The 23749-nt window shown below is 32.6% G+C and overlaps 1 protein-coding gene across 1 annotated transcript; it reads left to right on the forward strand.

Annotated features, from left to right (window-relative positions):
* LOC105158029 (protein ASPARTIC PROTEASE IN GUARD CELL 1) lies at positions 5368 to 7135 on the forward strand. The gene has a single exon (XM_011074632.2). It carries the CDS (start codon positions 5435 to 5437, stop codon positions 6965 to 6967), a length of 1533 nt encoding a protein of 510 aa, XP_011072934.1. The 5' UTR covers positions 5368 to 5434; the 3' UTR covers positions 6968 to 7135.

A 23749-nucleotide genomic window follows, 5' to 3' on the forward strand; every position in this document is an offset into this window, starting at 1 on the left:
CTAGTTCTTAATGTTGTTCGATAGATTAAATCTAGATAATATTTCCAAGGTTGTTTACTGATTAGAAAATTAGTCAATGAATGTTCCTTAACTAACGGCAAGGTAAGAAAATGTGAGGTCGTTAGGCCATACCAATGACCATAAGCAATTTATCTATTATGAATGATTGTCATCTTTGTATCTATGACTAACTGTGGAATTGAGCATGATCATATCTTTAATTGGAACGTTTCTCTCATATTTACTCCCTCTTTAAGTGTTCTTTTCTATTTAGTTTTAGATTTAGACTTTAAACAAACTCTCCTATTTTATTTTGCTTCTACTCTTAAAGAAATTAATTGAAAATCAATCTTTGTGGATTCGACCCTTCTCACTACTTTTATAAGTTTGAGTAGGATATATCTCTGGTTGATTCGACACCTATCAAAGTTGGTAGACTCAAGAGTCTAGAAATAGACGACTTGGATAACTTGCTAGCCCGCGAGTCCCATTTGAAGGAAAAAATGATCAAGAAACTCTTTGTAGGACAAATCACGATTGCGCACTCTGTTGGATTTGATCCACTAAATACGCATGCCAGAAGCGAGTTCACAAATCTAGGGCTTTTGGAAAGTCTAGGACTCGAAGTAGAGTAGCTTTTTTCCATACGTCAAAAGACTAGTGGGAGACAAACTTGACTTAATGTCTAGTTTGTGAAGGTTCATCGGTTATCCCAAGAAAAATAATTTTCATCGAATACCAGGCGTGAGGAGTTGCTCCTTGAGGAATCAAGTGAGGCAACCCCTCAGCAGATGAAACAACAACATCTAAGCTTATAATTCCTACTAACAATATTCCAGTCCATTGGAGGTCGACTACCAACAGCCTTAGAGGTATTTGTTTTGTGGTCTGACCAAGTTAACTGAATAACTATCCAAAGGACATGTGCTAGACATCGATTCGGGAAAGAGGCTTAAGGTCATGAGATCCAACATGGATTCAAGGAATTCCGACAAGGTTGGACCTTTTCCAGAAGATGCAATATACATTTGACGAAGCCATTTGGGGTATAATTTTATCAAGAATGAGTTTGACCTTTGTGTATACAAGAAGGTTAGTGGGAGCTCAGTTGAATTCCTAAGGCTTTGAATAGACTGCATCTTGCTCGTTTGGAATGATGTCAATATGTTGGAGACACTAAAGCACAGTAACTCATGCAATTCTCCATGAAATAACTGGATTTGTTCCTATAAAGCATGGGGTTAAGATTTTCAAGACGCACTCTTCGAAGATTGATGGGGACCTTCAAAAGATATTTTCCCCTATGCATATGTTATAGGCAATATATAGTACGTTGTTCAGTCATGGCGTACGACGGTGGATAGTTGATTTTGGAAGGCTGTAGCATTGCTAGCTTCCAGTCTGAAGTAGATGATATGAAGTTTTCAATTCAGATTCATATTCATATTTAGGTTGAGTGGTGGTTTGGTGGCTTTAAAATGTTCCAAGTGTACTAAAGTGGATCCCACCATGGAAGCTAAATAGATAGCGGCTTTAGAAGTTCTTTTTAAGCAGTTTGTACGAAAACTGCATCAGTAATTGGATGTGGTGCCTAGTATTATTGAGTCAGCAATTATCTTTGACGATAACAATAGGGCTATAACACAAGCTGAAAAAACAAAATCTCATCACAGATCCAAGTAAATTCTTAGATGTCACCATATGCTTAGGAAGATGGTACGAAGGGGTAACAGATGGTTGGACCACATCTACGGAAAACATAGTAGACTTGTTGACCAAGCCAGATTTGTAGATTGCTCGTGCTTAGCATCTTTAGAAAATGGGTCTGAGGCACATGGGTGAACGGCTTTAGACCAAGTGGGAGGATATTAGAATAGGTGGTCAGAAGGTCTATTAGATTGGCATTTTCTGTAATCTATTTAGCTATTATGTTGGAATATAATATTGAATTTGATGAATAAAGTAAGTATCCATTTTGGCAATATGTGTTTGTTCTACTTACTATTTATGTTGTGTTACTTTAACATCTTAACAAAGGCCATAAACCAGACAGACAATCCATGTAGTTAGGTTGCTATTGAACGACAGCTATAAAAATAATTTTTTTAGGATTGCGTGTGAAATGTTCCAAGTCAAGAACCTTGAGATAAGACATCGAGAGTCTTATTGAGACTTGCACTAAGTGTTGTATTCATTGAATATCACACTTTATCGGCAACAGATGTTAGACATCTATACAATTTTAGCTGGAGGTCAATAAAGTTGTCAAGTTGACTGAACTGACTCATGATGAGTCATCAACTAAAAGCTTTTGAGGCTTGATCGGTATGACTGGTATTCCTCGGCTCTGATAGTACTGGATTAGTCATCGAATTTGAGGAACCACTACAGTCATATATAAATGTGATGGTTGTATCTTGGGCCTGGCGAGAGATGATCATGCGTTTGATGTGGTCATTATAAGCTTTGTCTACTATAGTCAGAATGTAGTGAGGACAGTGGGCTTCAAGATAAAATCCGTCACCTATCAATAAATGACAGTCAAGTCTCCTATGCGCTTTGAGATATATTTGAAGCTCTTTCAGTTTGTCGCCACAATGATTGGTCGAATAGAGAATAGTTTCCCATGTCTTGGAGATAATATAGTAGTTGAAAATTATCTTGGAGATAATATAATGGTTGAAAAATCAGATTTTCAAGATATCACAATTCTCACACTCTCAAAAGTGAAAAAAAAAAAAACAAATCATGCTTTTTGTCTTACGAAAAACCTAACCCTCCGATTCTTGTTCTTCTTGAACTAGGTTCAAGTTAAAATCAAAACAAGATTTGATTATACTAATAGATAGTATAACTCGGATTTGTTTCTTCATTGATCTTGTTCTATCTAGTAGTAGGATTTGATTTCCATTCTTAGTGTGGTGTGGAAATCAGAGGAGTCATACATTGGTCTCATGCATGACAAGATTCCACAGTAAAAGAAACAATGCACAAATCAAAACAAGTAAACAAAAGGTATAATTTCGCTGTTAGATGTTTGTACTTTGTCTTTTTGCCAAACCATCCTAAAACGATAAGTGTATGGTTTTACGTTTTTGTTTTCGTGTTTTAATATCGAATGCCCAAAAAGTTAAAAGATATCTCCCTTTGATTGGAATAAATTTGATCTATTTTTTCTTGCATTGCGTTTTATGCTTTCCTCAACCATACCGATTCTTTTAAAACTAAATAGGCATTATTCTCGGGTCTTGGAATTGGTCGGGTGGGATTGAATAAGTATGCGGATCTTCTGTCCTGTCTTCTAATTTTTGCCCTATAAAGGGGGTATTTTAGTCTTTTCAACGACACATTTCTTATTTATCCCATTAAAATAATTAATTACAGAACATGAGCATTAAACAAGTGGAAGGCTGCTATTAGGGTAGTGGCACCAACTACTATAATTAATAGGAATTAATTATGCTTTCATTGGCTCAATTAAAATTAAATTACAAAAAGTCACTATTTATTGTTTGTGTAATTACATAAATTTCCTATCTGTGTTCATCATTGCCCAAATAACCCCCTTCCAGTAATATGGTGATTGTCAATGAGGCGCGTAAAGGAGTTATAGCAGAATCAAAAGTGGGCAGTTTTTGTAAAAAAAGTGAAAACCAGAGAAAGACTAAACTATATAGTGTTTGGAAAAAAACCCACTTCTAAAATAAACTTAATTGATGAAAATCTGTTTTGTCCATATGTGTTAAAAGAATACTATCTTTTGCTTATTATTCACTTGTGGTTAGTCACTGTTAATTTTATTTTATGTTTATATTTTTAAATATCATTAAAATGTGCTTAATTTAATAACGCTCCCACTAAATAATATAATTATTGATTCATACAAAATCATTAAACTTGCATGATTGTAAAAAGTAATTAATTTATTAATTAATCAAATAATAATATGTTAACAAAATAATATAATTAGATGATATAGCACATGAAATATAAAAAAACTTAAGATATCAAATATGTGAAAGTGCAAATTTAATTATTGTTCAATTTTAAATTATTTAAAAACTCCGATATCAACTTCAAATATATAATTTCAGAAATAAATTAAAAACAGTAAAGTTGAATCAAGATTATTATAATAAAGGGTAAAATAGTACAAAATAAAGTTGAATTTATTTATAAAAAAAGCCAAAGCAGCTAAAAGCACCCCTCAAAGTGCTTCTAACTTTTGGACTAAGAGCGTTTTTTTAGATATTTCAAAAACAAAGTTGATATCTTAAATATTTAAAAAGTACTTTTTTGGAGTCAGAATCTGAAAAACGCTTTTATGAAGAGTGCGCAAACACTCCTTAACGCAATTGGCAAAATTGATGGCCTATGAAGGTCATATTTTGGAACCCCGCCATATGCGCAGGGTATTATTTTTACTGCATATTAAATGTTGGTAAATTTAATTTATTTGATATTATTTAATTGTAATCAATCTATTTCAATTAATAATAATTTATCGTTCTTATTTAAAAAAAGAAGTAATATAATCATTACAATAATGATGCTTCTATCATACACAAGGAAGTTAGTGTAATTAAAATTATAATCAATGGGATCTAAGCACAATTATTCTAATAATTGAAATAATTTGTGTACTTCCATACACAGGTGTTGATAATTTGGGATCTAAGTACAATTATTCCGATAAATTGATCCAATCGAATTGCATAGTAGTTGATAAATACTGATTTTTGTGGCACATCATTCGTGCGTGTGTATAAAAAATAAATTTTTTACGTTTCTAAAATATATTATAAATAGAAAAAAAATATTTAAACCACTACATTACATTAACAAAAAGAAATAAATGAAATATATTAATCTATTAATTTTAAAATTTAAAAATTTGAATAAATTAATTATTCAATTGAAGAGCATTTTTAAGTTTGATAAAAAATTAGCGTGACAGTATCATTAACCGTCATTTATAAGTGTGAATGTCCTTTTCCTTTTATGAAAATTCTTGTCCAAATCAAGTTTTGGTCGAACCAAATCAATTACAGAACAAGTGTATCATATTTGTTGTGTGATTGGTCACTTTTTATAAATTGTACATAAATCACTAAGTAGGCCTACTATACTTATTATATAATTAATTTAAATTTAATGGAGTTAGATAGCTAAAATTTCCTTTCTTGTTATGTTAATGTAAATTAAGAGAATGTTGGCGTAATAAGCTGTCATTTATTAGAAAATGGAAAAGAGAGAGTTGGGAAGAAAGTAAAAACAACATTAATTACATTAATTTTGCGCGCACAAATTCATACCTCTATTGCAGCTTTTAATGCAGCCTCAACAGCTCTGCCTTACCTACGCCCCCCCTAACCCACCCCCCTTCTTTGATTTATAAAAATTCCGTTTCCATCTTTCCTTCCATCTCCCAAACATGGCCCAACCTACAATCACCGCTCTCTCTCTTGCCAGTTTCATTCTCTCTCTCCTCCTCATAACTTCTTCATCATCACACCATCATGACGAACACCTTTTTCAAGTTCTCGATGTCTCTGCTTCTTTGCAGCAAGCCCGACAAGTCTTCTCCCCCAACCTCGCGCAGGGGAGTGCGTCTCTCCGTCAATTACAGCCCCTGAATTCCAGCAACTATTCAGCTGATTCCCTTTCGCTCACACTCCACCCTCGCTCCTCTCTCCCTTTCGACCGCCACAGCAATAACTACACTCATCTCACTCTCTCCCGGCTCGCCCGCGACGATGCCCGTGTTCGTTGGCTTCACTCCCATCACCCACACTGGAGATCCAGACACTCCCATCACCCACACTGGAGATCCAGACACTCCCACGGCCGCTCCAGGCACTCTCGTGCTCCTTCGGCTTACAAGGCTGTTCGCCAGCCTGACCAATTTGAGTCCCCCTTGATCTCCGGTATAGAGCTGGGCAGCGGGGAGTACTTTGCCCGAATCGGGGTGGGTCGACCCGTCAAGGAATTCTATATGGTTATTGATACTGGCAGTGATGTGAGTTGGCTCCAATGCCAGCCCTGCTATGACTGTTACCAGCAGGCCGACCCGATTTTCGACGCATCAGCGTCCTCCACCTACAAGCCACTCAGCTGTAAGACCGAGCAGTGTGCCTCCCTTGACATCTCGGCCTGCAGCAGGATGGGCAACTGCATTTACCAGGTCTCCTACGGCGACGGCTCCTATACCGTCGGCAACTTCGCTACTGAAACGATTTCGTTCGGGGCGAGCGGGTCTGTCCCCAACGTCGCCATCGGTTGCGGCCACGACAACGAAGGCTTGTTTTCCGGCTCGGCTGGGTTGTTAGGCCTGGGCGGCGGCAAATTGTCGCTGCCTTCTCAAATGAGAGCGAGTTCCTTTTCCTACTGCTTAGTGAACCGCGACTCGAGTTCGTCCTCGACTCTGGACTTCAACACAGCCCGACCCGCCGACTCCGTCCTGGCTACCCTGCTTAGGAACCCCTTGATTAAAACATTTCGCTATGTGGACCTCACAGGAATCAGCGTCGGAGGTCGGGCTCTGCCTATTCCGTCGTCTCTGCTCGCAATAGGCTCAGACGGAAAGGGTGGTGTGATTGTCGACTCGGGGACTTCTGTGACTCGGTTGCAGACGGAGGTCTACAGCTTAGTGCGAGACGCCTTCAAGAACATGACCCAGAACTTGCCTCCCGCCAGCAGGTTATCTTTGTTCGACACTTGCTACAACTTGTCCGGCAGGAGCAGGGTGCAGGTGCCGACGGTGTCGTTCCAATTCTCCGGGGGGAGAACGCTGTCTCTGCCGCCGACCAACTACCTGATACCGGTTGACGACGAGGGGAAGTTCTGCTTTGCATTCGCGGGGACGTCTGGGCCAATGTCTATAATGGGTAATGTGCAGCAGCAGGGGACACGTGTCAGTTTCGACCTGGCGAATAATTATATCGGCTTCAGTCCGAATAAATGCTAGTATCTCTCTTGTTTCGTGAAGCAGCAGAAATACAGCAAAAATTTTACTATTATTTAAATTGTGAGTAAATCCTCACCGTTGCTCTGCTTTGGGTGAATATATACCGACGATCAAAGACCCTTGGATCAACTTCTGGCGCTCCGATCAATAATAATTGAAATTAACCTACTTTATATGTCTAAAGAATTTGAATAGTAAAAAGGAAAAAAGACAAAACAATTGGCATCCCATTTTGTAGAATTATTCTAATTTTTTAAATTTCTTATTAATGTTTGTGGAAAGTATTTAGTGAAATTTTACTATGATGTATATTTTAACTTTTAAAATAAGTTGTTAATTTTTATAAATGACATATTTTTTTTCATTTTCACTATATATAATCATACACTTTAATTATTAACATATTTGGATTATTTATTTTGTTTTACTTGAGAAATAAAAAATCTAATCAAACTTGATGTGCCAAAAAATGCTAGGTTCAGTTGTTGGATGGGCTTAAATGCCTTAGGAGGCCAGAGTCCTTAAAATGCTTATGAAACGAGGACCTGTAAAAACAACGTTAACACTCCAATGCCTAAGTTAGAATAAAATATTGAAATAAAGATATTGAAAGAGGAAAACATGAGTGAATTATGATGAAATATGATAGTGAATCAAGAATAAGGATGAGGGTGTGTTGTGTGATGAACTTGAGAGTATTAGAAAAGAGGAAAAGAGTGCCCTACAGGAGGGAACCAAACCTGTTTATATAGCCAAGGCCTCCTCATCATGAGGGAGTCCAATCTTCGAGAGGGCTAAGTTGGGGTAGTTATCCAATGAATAAGCATCTAGGGCTTCCTCATCCAGGTGGTTAGAAGAAACTGGAGGATTCCTTCCTAGCCTGGGGAGTCCAGAGAGGGTAGGAGTCCTTCTTCATCAGGGGACTGTCCTTTAGGGTCCTCTCGTCAATTTCTTCCACTCACACCTCACCACATGGATGCAACTATGGAAGGGTGCTCCTCCGACCTGAGTGGGCGAGCTCTTGTTCTTGTGCCTTTGCCCTCTTGGGTCGAGGCTAGGTATAGCTCTTAGTGGGCTTTCTCAGGCTCTTCTCCTTCATTGGGCCTCCTGGCCTGGTAGCCGTGCTAAAGGGTGATTGTGGCTTGTGGGCTTCGAATTTATGACTATAGCAAAATTATTTGATTTATTACCTCAATAAAATCTTTCGCTCAATAGTTTATAATATCTTTTAAGCTAGGAATTAGAGCGGTGAACTTGAAATTATGATTTTCAAATTTATGTTAGTAGATCTTGTGAATTGTTTAAATAATTTTAAGTTCAAAGAATTTTAATTACTTCATTTCTAATTTTGTAATGTATTTTGATGAATATTGATAGATTTTATATTTTTTTATATAGCATTATTGAAAATACTTTTTCCAAATCCTCTACTCAAATCCAAATCTATGGATCCAAATGTAATCTTAGGTTATAGTTGAATGGGAGGGCACAAAGATTTGGGAAATGATTTAAGTACATGATTTGTAGGAACTCTATATACATGAATTTAAACTACGACAAATTAAGTTTCACAAAATATAATTCAAAATTAGAGTTGGAGGATTAGAAATAATTTAATAATATTAAATTATCTAAATAAATTCAAAAAATATCATAAAAAATTTGAAACTCTTAGTTTTGAATATATTAATCCAAACACAACCTCAAGTATTTTAGCCAAACACATCTTTAAAGCATATAAGTAATCGTGTCAAGATCCTGGGACGATACCTTTTCTTTTAATAATTTTAAAGTTAAGACCCAATTTCACAAAACTAACCTCATACTTAAGATTAAAAGAATAATTGTAAAATTATTTAGTGGAGTATAATAAGTAATACATGGTAATACACAAATAATACGTTCGATCAAAGCATTGACCTAATCATTTGGAGACCCAATTCGTGCAGAAATTTGATGCGAGGGTCCAGAGTGCAAAAGGCACAAGAGAAATTATCCCCCCATGGGTTGGAGCCTGTGTAGGGATTTCTAAGGGATGGGCCTCAATCCATGCCCATCAGCCCAAGACATTTGGTGCTAACTGGGTAGTCGAGTTGGTCATTTCTCCTAAATGGCAAGAGACCATTCGCTCCGAGAGTGAGTGCTCACGTAGACTATAACAAGGACGAACGGTAGATGTTGCTCATGCCCCCAACAATCCTTTGGAATCTCAAGGTATATTCCTCATGAATCTTATTTCCTCACAACTAGGATTCCTTGAAAATCTCTGGTAACGTCTCCCAAATCTTGTGAAGACTTATCTTCAGCAATCGTTGAGCCGAGTCCCTCAGGATCCTGCCTCCTCATTCACTGCAAGCGGTTTTCCCCTCCGATTTAGGGTAATGTTATTTTAACATAAGCACACCTATAAACTCGCTTTGCAAGTATTCTTTTTAGCAAAATCATTCTCTTAATTTCTAAGCATTCATTACTAGTTTATTTCTCTTTGGAATTTACCCTTTTATCATTAAATACTGATTTGATTTTGGACTGTTAATATCTTTTTTGCAGGTCCCCTTTATTAGGCATGCTAAATATTTAGCCCAAAGATTTCAAGTCCAAAGTCTTACTTAATGAGGATTTTGCTCGCATCGAGTGCCGCAGTCTGTGGGAACATAGAACTAAGACGTGCGCATCAATGGAGACCCCAAACAACAATTTCAACAAGCAAAAAGGTATGGAGGCAAACGGTGAAGCGCAAAACTCTTCAGGTGGTAGCGAGGGGAACAAGACCGCCCTTGGCCCCCATTAGACCCACCGTCCTTGGCCCCCTCTAGACCCACAACAGTTGGATCTTCCAAGGCCACCGAGCCCCTACCAGATCCCCCTCGTAACAACACCTCGTCTGACACCTCCTCGGTAAGGTTGTCTCCGGATCTATTGAAGACTATGCAATAAATTATCGATTCAGTTGTATGAGCGCAATTGATTGCTGTAACCCAAGTGCCTATGGTGGATCCTGCAACAGCAAAGACACCAGGTGAGCAAAAGGTGCCCCTAGCTCAAGGGCCGCTGGCTCCCCCTTAGGAGCAAGGCCCCCGCCTGTTGTTGGAGGAGGTTCCACCTCAGTGGATAGCTCGTCCAGAATGCCTACAGAAAGGACTTTAGGATGTCCAGCACCATGTGATAGCAGACTCGATGGAGGAGCAATGCGTATCTTCTTTACTGAGGGGGTTATAATGGATGAACTTCCCCTGAACTGTCGGACTCTAGCTATCGCGAAGTATGATGGCTCTACAGATTCCCAAGAACACCTATCATGATTAAGAAATGTGGCTCTCTTACATTTTTAGACAGATGGGATCAAGTATTGAGTATTCGTTACCACTTTTGCTAGGCAGCCCAACAATGGTTCAACTAATTGCCAGCTGGGGCAATTGAGAGCTTTCAGGAGTTTTGGTCCTTAGTTACATCAATGTGCTAGTAACATAAAACATTTAAAGATGGAGCCCAGTTGTTATGGTCCACCAGAAGGACAGAAAGTCCTTGAGGGATTACCTCCATCATTTCAACATTACTGCCCTGGAGGTGCTTTCAACTACCCAAAAGTCAAGGCCACCGCCTTCTTCCAGGGATTGTTGGATAGAGATTTCTTCAAATCCTTGACTAAGAAGCCAAACTTGAGATTTGACAGCCTCTTAGCCCGAGCAACCAAGTATATCAACATGAAAGAGGCACAAACTTCCAAAAGAGAAGGACAGGGGGACAAGAGAAAGGATTCTAAGGAGTAAAGATCTTCCAAAAACTCAAGATTGGAGTTTCGAGATAAGAAGTCGCCATTCCAGAGAGGGTACCACGCTACACTCCCTTGAATGCCCCTATTACACAGGTACTAATGGCAATCGAAGACAAAGGATTGTTAGCCCGGCCATGCTGGCTAAGGAAGGACCTACCGAACCTAATAGCAAAAAAAAAAAAAAAATACAAAAAATTATGTTTGCACTTGAAACACATATTTGCTCGACTGGTCGACTTAGTTTCATTATAATTAATTTAATTATAGCTCTAGTTTCATTGCAATCCGTTAAAATATTAAAATTGAAAATCTAATTCATAACACGGTCATGGTAACCCGGAATAAAATTACGTGTGAGCTAGGTAGATCTTATTTGTATTATTAGTACAGTGGTCCATGGGAAATCATCTTTGTAGTAAAAAAAGGTAGTTGGCTTTTAATGTTTTGGAAGTGCCAGCCTGCCAACTTCATTCCTTTTCCCGATTCCTGCGCTGAAAATCAATGCTATGCTAAGAAAAAGGAGTGTAATTATTTAAAAAGCAACACAAAGAAAATTAGTAGAAAGTAAGTACATAACATAATGACGTGTGATGTGTGTTCGAAATTAGAAAGTGCACAAGTATTTAGTCCAAGTACGAATTTGTTTATGTTTACGTAATTGGAGAATTTTGTAGTGGGTCTTGCACGATAAGAAATAGCAATAACCACAGCCAAAAAGTTTCGATTATAGTCCTTCGATACATAAGTCAATAAGATAGTAGAATATAAAGATCGTAAGAATATTCATGGTGTTAAAAGTTGTACTTAAGGTATGGCGGACTAGTATCTATAATTACATTGAGTTGTGTGATTTCATGTGAATCATTATTCAAGAGATGATTAGACGGCTATCATGAGTCTGTAGATACTTTTGTGAAAACCATATGGTTTGTGTTCAATTATTTGTCAATATATATATATATATATATATATATAAATATTAAAGAATAAAATAATCATAATATATAAAGTGATAAAATAAAACAAATAAAGCTCTAAATTGGAAAAGTTGCACTGATGGAGAGTTAAGGCACTCGCTGTCATAAATCCATAATTGTCTTTCTACGGACAAGTGTTAACGGCTAGCCATGACTAATCCCATATGCAAGATCATGAAAAGATTAGGAATCAATCCTTAGTTACGTTGTCAAAACTTTAAAAGACTTGTGGAAGTATATATGTAATATGTTTATGAAAACTCACATAAACTATTACAATTATGAACTCTCTCCCTCAATGTGTCAAATAGAAAGGACGATGGCCCTTTAAATAGTTTAAAGAATTTGACCACTACAAAAAATTAAATAACCTAATTAAAACTCATAATATTATAATAAATCCAATTATAAATAGGAGCGTAATGGTCAAGTACGTACTTATTGAACCTCATAAAATCACAAATAAACCAATGTAATACTGGGTCATAAATCTCAAATAACTGGAAATAATGTGACAGTTAAAAAACAAGTTTAAAAAAGCAATTTTAACATATACTTAGGGTCAAGATGGGCGGAGATCGGATCCGTAAGACCCTCATAAAGGAGCCACAAATCTTAATCTATTTTGTGATTAATAAAAAAAATTAAAATTTTGTGTAAATTTCGAGATCTTAATGTAGTCCCATATTAACATGATTCGATAGAAGTACTTTCATAGTATTTTTCAGTAGCTATTGACTCTTTATTTTGAACATAGAATTCTCCTACACATGTGCTTACAATTTTCAGTGATGTATCTACCAAGATAGGATGATCGAATTTTAAAGACAGCAACATTATAATAAATTTCGAGGAAATTAATAAATTAATTTTGATCTTTCGGATAACAAGAGAAGAAGGATAAAAACATATACTTGTGGTGGAACGAAGTGAAACGAGAGTTATAGTGTGTTCAGTTGTAGGATTAGGAAAGGATTATTGAAAATTTTAATTGATGTTTCAAATAAGCAAATTACTCGTTTACGAAAAAAATCAATAGCAATTTACCTCTTGAGCTTTTTAAAATAAAGTGATTTACCTCTCTGTCTAAGGAGATAAACTGCTTCATTTTAAAAAATATAGGACATTGAATTGTTGTATTTCAGAAAATATAGAGTAAATTGCTATTCTTTTTTTCCATAGGATGGTAATTTACTCATTTACATTAACACACGGGGGTTGTACTTTTTTCTATTTTTTATATACTTATCCAAAATAAGGTAAAATACACTTTGCCGCCTTGAACTATTCGTCGGGTAGTATTTACCCCCCTAAACTAACAAATGTAACCCTTGATTGGACAAAAATGCCCCTCATACCTTGAACAATTATATTATTTTCAATATATTTTACTATTTTGCATGAAACAACATCACCAAATTATTTTTTGATAAGTGAAGAATTTATATTAAAAGTGGAGTATAAATTAATATAACCAACAACACATATATGCTTCTTGAAAGCAATTGACAAATATATATATATATATATATATATGCTTAACCAAAAGTTAAATATTTTTAGGAAAAAAATTGAATAAAATATATTTCATTATATTCTAAAAAAAAATATTAAAAACTGATATTTAATTATTCATTTTTATCTATAAGAACAAATGTTATAACTTAATTTTATCACTAAATTAATAAAATATTTTTATAATTTTTTTGTGTGTATTTATTGTACTCATTTATTAGTTAACATTGAGTTGTAAAACAAAAGAAAATTCGAACTATTTAACTCACTAATTATATTTTTCTTTATTATAAATAAAAGATATTTTTTATAATTAAGAAACTTTTAATTAAACTTAAAATGAAAAGTTAAAAGAAAATAGAAACTCTTTGAACTAAATAAATAAATATATATAATATAAGGATAATATTGTCTAAAAATTTAATTTTGAGGAGTAAGTATTATATTTGTTAGTTTAAAGGGGTAATTGTTTCATGACACATAGTAGGCAAAGTGTATTTTCACTCTAAAAAATATATTCATACATATATGAAAAAATAAGTGTATAGTTTATTTATAGTTATATATAATACATAAAATTAATATGTTAATAAATTATAATAATAATATTAAATAATTTATAGATGTTTTAATATATATATATATATATGTAAGTACACATATTTTAAAAATTTTGATATTTTAAAGTCTAAAATATGAATAAATAAATTTATTAGATATAAATTAACCTATCAATAATATTATTATCTCATAATTATATAGTTATGTTATTATTATTTTTTTTAAATTGGGTCCAACCCTTATGATCCTGAGTTCGGGGCAAGTTTTATGGGTCGGATCCAACCAAAAACTTTTTAACAGGTCGGGTCTCGAAGTTTGGCAACCTAACCTCAAACCAAATCCGTTGTCATTTTTATAGACGAACTCCGTGCCTACTTGGTAGCCTATCACTGATCCAGGTATATTGAGAGAGAGATAGAATTTATTTTTCATCTAAATTTTCTTCAAAAAGTATATATATATAGATATATATATACATATTTAACAATAGCTAATTGTCATTATTAAAAATAAAATATCGTAGCAAATAATTATTGATCACAATCATGCAACGATTGTTGGCCGTCGTATCTACAAGGGTGACTAAAAGCATAGCAAATTTTTTTACCATGGGTCTTAACCATGGCAAATAACTTTTTCTTGGTGGAAAATTTATATTTTTGCATTGATTTTATTTAATTATGGCCAATGAAAAATATTTACTATGATTTTTAGTCCATATTTGTTAAAATTTAAGCCAGTACTCATTTTTTTCTAATGTATTGAGGAGCCCAGCAAGTTTTACCGCACTAACCCATTGAGCAGTCCAACAAATTTGACCGTGCTGCCCTATGAGTAAGGTATTAAGTTCATAGTCGATTTATTTATAGTAAATTGGCAGGCCAAAGCTCAATCCAGTAGGACGACTAAGTGCACTGTAATGTCCAAAGATTTTAATATATAATTGAGGGATTAATTGATAAGTATTTAAGAAATTTATTTAATTAGTAAATAAATTATAAATTCAGATTTTGATTACATTAAAATTTGATGGAGTAAATTGAAGCTTTATAAAATATTTTGAAGATAATTATATTAATTAAGAAAATTAAAAAATGTAATGGATATTCTGATAAAAAGTAAATAAAAAAAAAAGAAAAATACAAAATCATAAGAATTGGAGTGGTGAGCCCACGTGGCCATAAATCACCGCCTCTCTTATATTTTTTATATGAGTTTGTAGGCAAAAGATTTATTCATCCCTATAGTACGAAATTATATGTTAAAAAACTATTAAGAATTTATTTAATTATTGTCTTTATTAACATAATTTATACTATGCCATTTAATATTTAATTGAAAATTTTTATAGATTTGACTAATTATAAATTAGTAATTGATTTAATATCTCAATTAAACTAGGAATATCATAATTGATGAATTAAATTACTTAATTTACTAGATTTAATTATCTTTTAATTGATTTGCTCGATTTAACCAGATTGATTAATAAGATATTTAATTATATGGATGGGTGTTTAATTAATTGCTATAATAGTGAGAAAATTTGATAAAAATGAATATGGATATTAGAAAATTATATCTAAGTAATATTAGAAAGTTGTATTTAAAAATATTATATTTATTAACAAAAAATATGAGACTTTCGAGATAATTTAGTTTATAATTGTTATTAAGAACGGTAGCTTCAAGAAGATGATGAGTTTAATGAAATAAATCGTACGAGTTAATTGACAAACTATATATATATTTTGCAAGCTCGGATTGTCTAGTTGTTTATAAGAAACGGAACGAAGATTTGAATATCGACAGAAATGAAATATTAAAAGATTGTTGGAACCTGTACGAATAATATTTAATATTTTATTTAAAAATTACGATATTTTCGATGTATTGATTATATGCATTATAACTTATACAAGATACAGTACTAAAGTAGATGATTGAACAACTCTCTACCTACTAATCAAATAATTGTAAGATCGAGATAAGTAAATAATTTTAAAGCTATCTATATATTTTCTTTACTTTTGATATTACCTTTTTTTTAGTCTATTTGAATCATATCAGGGAACGATAATTTGATTCAATTGGTTATATTGTGAAAGTGAAAGAAAGAAACGCATTGCAATATTCTATCTGCTGAATGATGTGTTGTTAGTGCTTGCAAATGAAAAATGTGTTGATATGTTGTTTTACGTGACTAATTGCTTATAAGAACGATGATATATGCAAATGAGAGAATGACAGTGACAGAAACTAAATATAATTATTATGTGAATATTTCTAGATGATCTTGAATAGCATATAATGCCGGAAAATAAAATTAAAAGAGCTACGATACAAAATAATCTTGAATAGCTTATAATAAATTCGTTTAAATTGATCAAATTACTATTATTCTGAGGTTGATATTTTAAGAATATAACTACGTTATTTATTTTATGAAAATTGATTGTGCATTAATGATTATGTATATTAAGAAATAATAATCTTAATTTATCATAATATAATTATTGATAACAAGAATTATACATAAAGTTATTAAAATAATAAATAATTAGTGATATATATTTAAAATAACAATACAAATATAATTATGAGAATTATATTTGTTGTCACTCTATTAGCATAAATGTGTCAACTGCGCTATAGTGATAATTATATATATTCGGAAAATGCAATCAACTCCCTTGTAATATCATAAATAAATAAATTACTCTCTTATAAAAAAATAAATAACGATTTATTTCCTTGTATTTTTTAAAATACAATAATTTACCACCCTATGATTTTTAAAATGAAGCAATTTACCTCCTTATACAAGGAGATAAATTGCTTCATTTCAAAAAGTACAGGAGGGTAAATTACTATATTTTTTTTATAGGGAAGTAATGTGCTCATTTTCAATATCACCGAGAGGTAAATTGCTATTCACCTTATATATACATATTTTTTAATCATGAATTATTACAAGTAACAATTTTTACCCAAATCTTGTTCATTATTATTAAAATCAGAAAGCTATATACTATAATGATTAAATAATTTTTATATCATATAATATAATCAGTAATTTTTAAATATGATTACTTATTTTTTTTTATCACTAATATTATTATTCTTTTTCCAGAAATCTGGACCCGTGCCGTGCAAATGGAATTGATTTACGTAACTCAGACGTACTTTAATTAATTAAAAGTAATGATATTTTATACATATGGTTAATTTTCTAAAAGTAGTGAATGATTGAAAAACATTGTTTTTCTCTATTTTCAAATACCAGACATATAGTATGATGTCAAATTATTTCATTTTTATTGATCTTACTGTATAGTTCTTTAACAGGAAAAATGCAATTTATCCCTATGATATAATAAATGAGTAAAAAAGTCCCTGTAAAAAATAAAATACTAAATTACCCCCAATGTCTTGAAAAATGAAGCAAATCAGGAGGATAACTTATTATTAAAGATGTCCGACAACGGATACTTAGTGTTGATTTACCTCCTTCTATTAGTACTTGTGCATTTTTTCGTTTATGGCGGATCCTTTGGCCTGTTGACGTGACTGTCTAGCCTTTCATATTGTATTGTACCGATGTAATGCTATTTATTTAATAAAATTTATATTTATCGAAAAAAAATAAATCGGGAGGATAATCTGCTCCAATTTTTGAAACACAGAGGAATATTTTACTAATTCTTTTTTAATAAGGGTTATACATATTATAGGAGGTAACTTGCATTTAAGCCGTTGTTTCACATATGGGAAAGAATTAAATTTTCAGACTATGAGAAGAAAAGCTGATTGCTTAACAGCATCAATTGAATTTATTAAAAGACTAACATATATAGTATAATTATAAATGATGTTTAGTTTTTTCACTTCTCTCTAATTTTAGAAGTATTAATTTATTAAACTTCATACAAATAAATCGATAATATTTTGCCAAAATTTAAGAGAACTGAAGAGAATATTATTACTGACATTGTTTTTTTTTTTCTTTTTCCCAATTGAGTGTTGTATTTTAGACAATTTTATTAGTCTATTTAAATTTTGAAATTTATTATGAGATTAATTTATCAATATTCCAAACTTTGGGACCTGAAATGTAATTTGGGTAATATCTATGTACTTTTTTACATTACTGATTGAGTTATTTATGACTCCTTCAATTTTACATTTTCTAATAGTGCAAAATACAGCTTCTTTTTTGAATGTATTTATTTAAAAAGATATATGTTCTCAATTAAGACAGTGATGTGGCATTTGTAATTAATTCTCAGTTAATATTGATACAAACAAAAAATGTGGTGTTCGTCCCATTTGGAGAAAGGTTGTGAAATAAGTGTTACAAGATAAAAATGTATAAATGAGTGAAAAGGAGAGTGTTATTGCTCGATTTTTGTATACAAGAGGGAGATTGATATTGAATCAAAGCTATAAGTACGAAATTATAATGTTCTTCCACGCTCAAGTGGTTGTATAAAGGTGAAACTCGTAAAATGAGGGCTCAAAATGAAGAAATATACGAAAATATGTCAAAACTTATCTCTCTCGCTGGAGGAGCTCTTTATTTAAAGATAACAACAAGTTGGTTGGAGATCATGAATTTGGGGGAGTATGACCTTAAAGTTATTATAATTAATTTTCAACAATCTTGCAGGCTTCTCTTCTACAGACCTCAAGGGCAGTTGGAGGATCCTCTAAAATTCAGGGAGCTTTTGGAATCTTTTGGGAGATAATGATGTCTTTTCGAATTTTCAAGGAGGTGGTTGAGGAACCTTCTCTCAGCCGAAATTGAACTTTAGTTACATATCTCTGAGGGTGCACATGACCCCGAGGGACTGTTGGTCCTTATCTAATTTTGTGAGGAGGGCCTCTAGTGAACGTCATGTGAGAGGACCTTTGATTTTGATAGGAAAATTTCAAGTCCCTAAACCTTCTTGTGAGCCTTTGGTCCTTCTTGGATTTGAGTCTTCTTAAATTTGAATCAGTTGGACTTCTTTTGGTCTATTTCTTCTCTGGGGCGACTGTCCTTCACCCTAGGCCTTATGGGCCCTCTCCCGCATCGGAAGCCCTAGGGGCACCACTGACCTTGCATTTCTGTTTTTTATTTTTTTACTATTTTGACCTCTTTGGGCCAGCTTATTTTAATACCCATCAAATATTATTTCTTTGAGCGATTCCAATTGAACAACAAATAGGTTAAGTGCAATTTACCCCTTTAAAATCTTGAATGTCTAGAAAGTATCTTAGTAGAAAAATTATAAAAAAGGCCCTCAGAATAGAAGAAAACGCAAGAACAACCCTTCACTGACACGGTCTTTTGCTTCTTTCTTTATTCACAAGAGGCTTTTCTCGGTATAGGATTTTTTTCAAATATTTATGATTTTACATAGATTCAAATTATATTAGATTCGTGTAAAAATTATTTCAAATTAAATAGATGAAGATAAGTGTTTTCTTTTTAAAGTATTGATGTGACATCATTAACTCTCTATTAATATTATTTCATAGAGAAATAATACAAAATATACAAAAAAGTTATTCTCTCCAATCATGTTAAATTTACTTGGAGGTAAAATAAATAAAAATAATGGAAAAGCAAGTTTAACTTATCCAGCAATAGCACATATGTAGCGACGTTTAGTGTTGAATATGGACAAAAGAGGTGGAAATATTCATTACTTGGTCCCGTGTGGAAGGGAGCATCATGTGTTTGTTGTAATTTGTGCACCTAACATTTGTTCTTTTGCCAAAGGAAAAGGACAATGATTGAGCCTTGCACGTGATACGGATGACAAATACACTCCCCATTGCTGGGCCCCAACGATGCATGGGGCTTTGGAATTATGGGAGCGTACGTACAATGTTTCGTTTTTTAAGTGCTTTATTATGTTTGATGGAGATAAAGAAATAAAAAAAAGATAAATAAGTATGTGTTAGAGATAATATGTATATTTGAATTTATTTTTACAGATAATTTAAAACAAGTATTATATGTTTAATATTGTGTTTTGGGAGACAAAAATTACTATTCATTGTCAAATTATGTCTTTTTTTATATATATATTTATGTATATGCGTGTGTGTGTATATGTATGTATTTATACTAAAATAGTTAAAAATACTCAGATAAGGTATTTTTGAATAATGACAAATATTGAGTATATTTTGACTCGTCCCAAAAATTATTTGAAAATAAAAACACACATAGTGTGTTTTTTCTCGAAAAATAATCATATTAGAGAGTTGAAACACATCTAAAAGCTGAGAGTGTTTGTAAAATAATTGATATATATTAGAATTATTATACTTTGATTGTTTCTAAAAGTTTAAAATGTTATATTTTTTTTTAAATAAGTTTCAAAATTATACTTATAATTTTTTTTGAAAATTTATTATTTATATTTGATTCTTTTTTGTTAGGATTTGAGCGAGAAGTGTTAAAAATTTACATTAATTTTTAGTTTTACCTCTCACTTAATATTCGCATGTAATAATTTTGTACTTATAAGAAAAAAATTATAATGACGTCAACCTTACGTGTAAATTACAGCGAACTCACCTGAGGTCTGGTATAATTACGAACACCCTCTTATTATTTAAAAAACTACAAATACCTCCCTGATGTTCGATAAAATTATATAATCTTTGGATAGATGTATGAAATTGTCAACTTTTTCTTTACTATATTATTTTTAAAAAATAAAATTTTATTAAAAATTCAGATGGGGTGGATGAAAAAAGTTTGAAAAATTATAAAAAAAAATATCCATTAGTCCATAAGAAAATTAAAAAAATTGAAAAAATAAATAAAACTATAGTGCTGAGTCCACAATGATATTTTTTTGAGTTCACCACAAAAAAGAAATGAAAATCTAACGAATTGAGCTAATTGTTAGACGGTTGTTAAAATCAGGGGGTTTTGGTTATTTCCAAATAAAAATGGAGTATCATAATTATATCAAATTTTAGGGAGGTCATTGTAATTTACCCTAATCTTACTCCACATATATATATTATATTTATTTCTTTACAAATACAAAAATATAAAGAAAAATATAAAATAATGAGTATTTTATTTTAACTAATAAATGAGTGTCAGGTGCAAGGAAAGATTTTTTTGAAGAGAGTGTAAATATAATTTTAAAATTTATCTAGGAAAAAAAGTAATTTCATGTTTTTGGAGGGGGTTATAGTGTAATGAATCAATAACCCTTTGTACTACTTTCTTTTGTAAAGTATTGGTGAAAAGTAGGAGATACTCTCAACTCTGCAAAACTATATACAATGATGAATCTAAACCCTATTGAACGCTGACGTCATATAGACGTAAGGGAATTTTGTTTGATTTTGTTTTTAACTTGTTTTGGTATATTTTGTAGAGATAGAGACAGAAAAACAAAGTTAAATAAAAATAAGTTAGAGATAGTGTGTATGTTTGGATTTGTTTTTAGAGATAATATAAAATAAGTATGGTATGTTTGACGTTGGGTAGTGGGGAGACAAAAAATACTGTTTATTGTCAAATCACGTCTCTTTTATATATATTTATATATATATATACAATTTATTTAGTTGTGAGTGATTTAAAATAAATATTATTTTTTTCGAAAAAGTAATTAAAACTATTTTAAGATAATAAAAAATATATTCAAAACTTACAAAACTAAACAAACCAAACATACTCTATATTTTGGCCCATCTCAAAGATGGGCCAAAATCAAAACCAAACATAATGGAGAGTTTTCCACTTTTTATAGGGATTGTTATTCTAACACCTTCTAAAAGTTAGTGAAAAGACGTAAGGCACCCGTATTTTATTGATAATTACATTAACAACCTTGTCAATAAAAAAAAAATTATTGAAAAAAATGAAAAGACTTATTTACCCCTATAGTGATAGCAAAGATATGTTTACTAACATTTTTGCCCCTTGTTCAAAGTTTCAAATTAAAACTTTTCCTCCTTTTCCTTTTGGGATAATTTACACTCCTCATCTATTGTCTTTTTACTCAAATTATCCTTGTCATTTGAAAAATTACAAAAACCACCTTGTAACAGTCTTTAAAATTAAAAAATACCCCTTTTGACTATGTCAATCTTTAAAATAATTTTTCAAAAACAAAAATGCTCTTAGGGATGGATATAAGAGATGTCTCCCAAACTTAGTGTTTGAGATAAAGAGTAATATTGGACAAATCATATTTGAAATAGACTTCGAAGTCTTCCAAGTTCAGATGGGACAAAGAACATCTTTCGTAATAAATATTAATCGATACTTATAAATAGCGTGTTTCTCTTGAATCCAAGAATGTGTGAGCATTAAGTGCAATTCCTATGTAAATACTATTTTTGGAGCATCGCCAACTCTCCTAGGGTTTAAGGCGTGTGCAATTTAGTGGAAATATTGATGGAATTGTATTTGGACAGAGCATAGGGTGTTGGTCGATGTGAATGTAGAACTACAAGTTCAATTGGAGGCTTGTCCCAGAGTCACTATACTTAATTAGCCAGGTGTTTAAGACAACTGTTTATGTAGCAATGTGAATTATTTGATTAATTGTTTTGGTTTTCAAGCATATTTTACTTGAGAGCAAAAGATTTCTATATATGAAATCCGTGCAATCATTTTTGCAAGATAAATTTGATTTATTCTCATTTAATACAAAAAATAATTTCAAAATGTAATCCATTGATTTAATTATAGCAACGATATCTCTTGAAGAAGCGTTGGTTTATAAGTTTTTAAGAAAAAAATAGGGATAATTACATTTATACTCCCTAATTTATGGTATGTTTATACAAACTACTTGTATTTTTTGAATAATTACATATACACTCAACATAAATGTCAACAATATTTATATAAACAACTCTTGCTTTTGAAAATTTACAGATACATTCACTAGGGTCAGTATCATTACAACAACTACTCCTATTTTTTTTTTATTGTGAAGGGTGGTTTCTATAAACAAAATATAGGCCATGGAGCGTAAATGTAATTATCTAAAAAAAATGTATATATAGCCCAGGTGGAACATTTTTTTTTTGGGGGGAGGAGAAAAAGGATATAATTCAAGATTTTTTTTGAAAAAGGGGAGGGGAGTAACGATGGATATCATAATTAGAACGACACAATTTCAAAGTATTGGGGGTTGGGGGAAGTAGCGATTGATGTCATATTCAAAAGAAAATTGATGGAGGAAACAAATCACATAAAATAAGGCAAGTAGAATATCCCTATAAGCGAAGGTCCAACGTCAAAACTTTTCAAATCAAAATGACACAACAAATTACTAAATAACCATATTAAATGAATCTCAACCATGTAATGAGTGGTAGGTGAGGGGCAAAGAAATACTTTAACCCTTTCCTACCTTGAACAGCATAAATTCCTACTAATATAAATACTCATATCCATTCTCTCATTAGAAGAAAATGAGAAAAGAGACTTGTATGAAGCTCTAGTGTAAGCGTGTTAAATTATGCTCCTATAATATAAATTCAGTTGATCTTAATTTTTTATGACATCAACTTGACGTTGTCTGTGGAAAACGCAACTAAACAATTGAGGATGAATACTAAATCAAGAGCAAGAAACTTATGTGAGCTCAAAGGGGTCTTGAAGCACGCCCCGACGAAGAAGTCCAGTAACCACACAACCCCATTACTGGTGAAACAACCAAGGGCAGTACGAGCAGGGAGCATGGGAGCAAGGCCTCCCTCCCCCCATGCTTTATGTGGGACACGAGGCCCTTTAACAGATGATCGAAGACACCATAGTGCAAGCCGTTTCAAGTAAGTCACCCAGTATATCGGGGAGCATGCAATGCCGCCACGACCCCCTCGCTATCCTGGCAGAGAACCTAGAGGAACGTGGCCCCGAGAATAACGAGCATGACAGCAGAGTAGCAAGAAGGAAACACCTTGAAGAGGAGCTGG

The sequence above is a fragment of the Sesamum indicum genome, linkage group LG3, assembly GCF_000512975.1.
Source record: "Sesamum indicum cultivar Zhongzhi No. 13 linkage group LG3, S_indicum_v1.0, whole genome shotgun sequence".
Lineage (NCBI taxonomy): Eukaryota > Viridiplantae > Streptophyta > Magnoliopsida > Lamiales > Pedaliaceae > Sesamum > Sesamum indicum.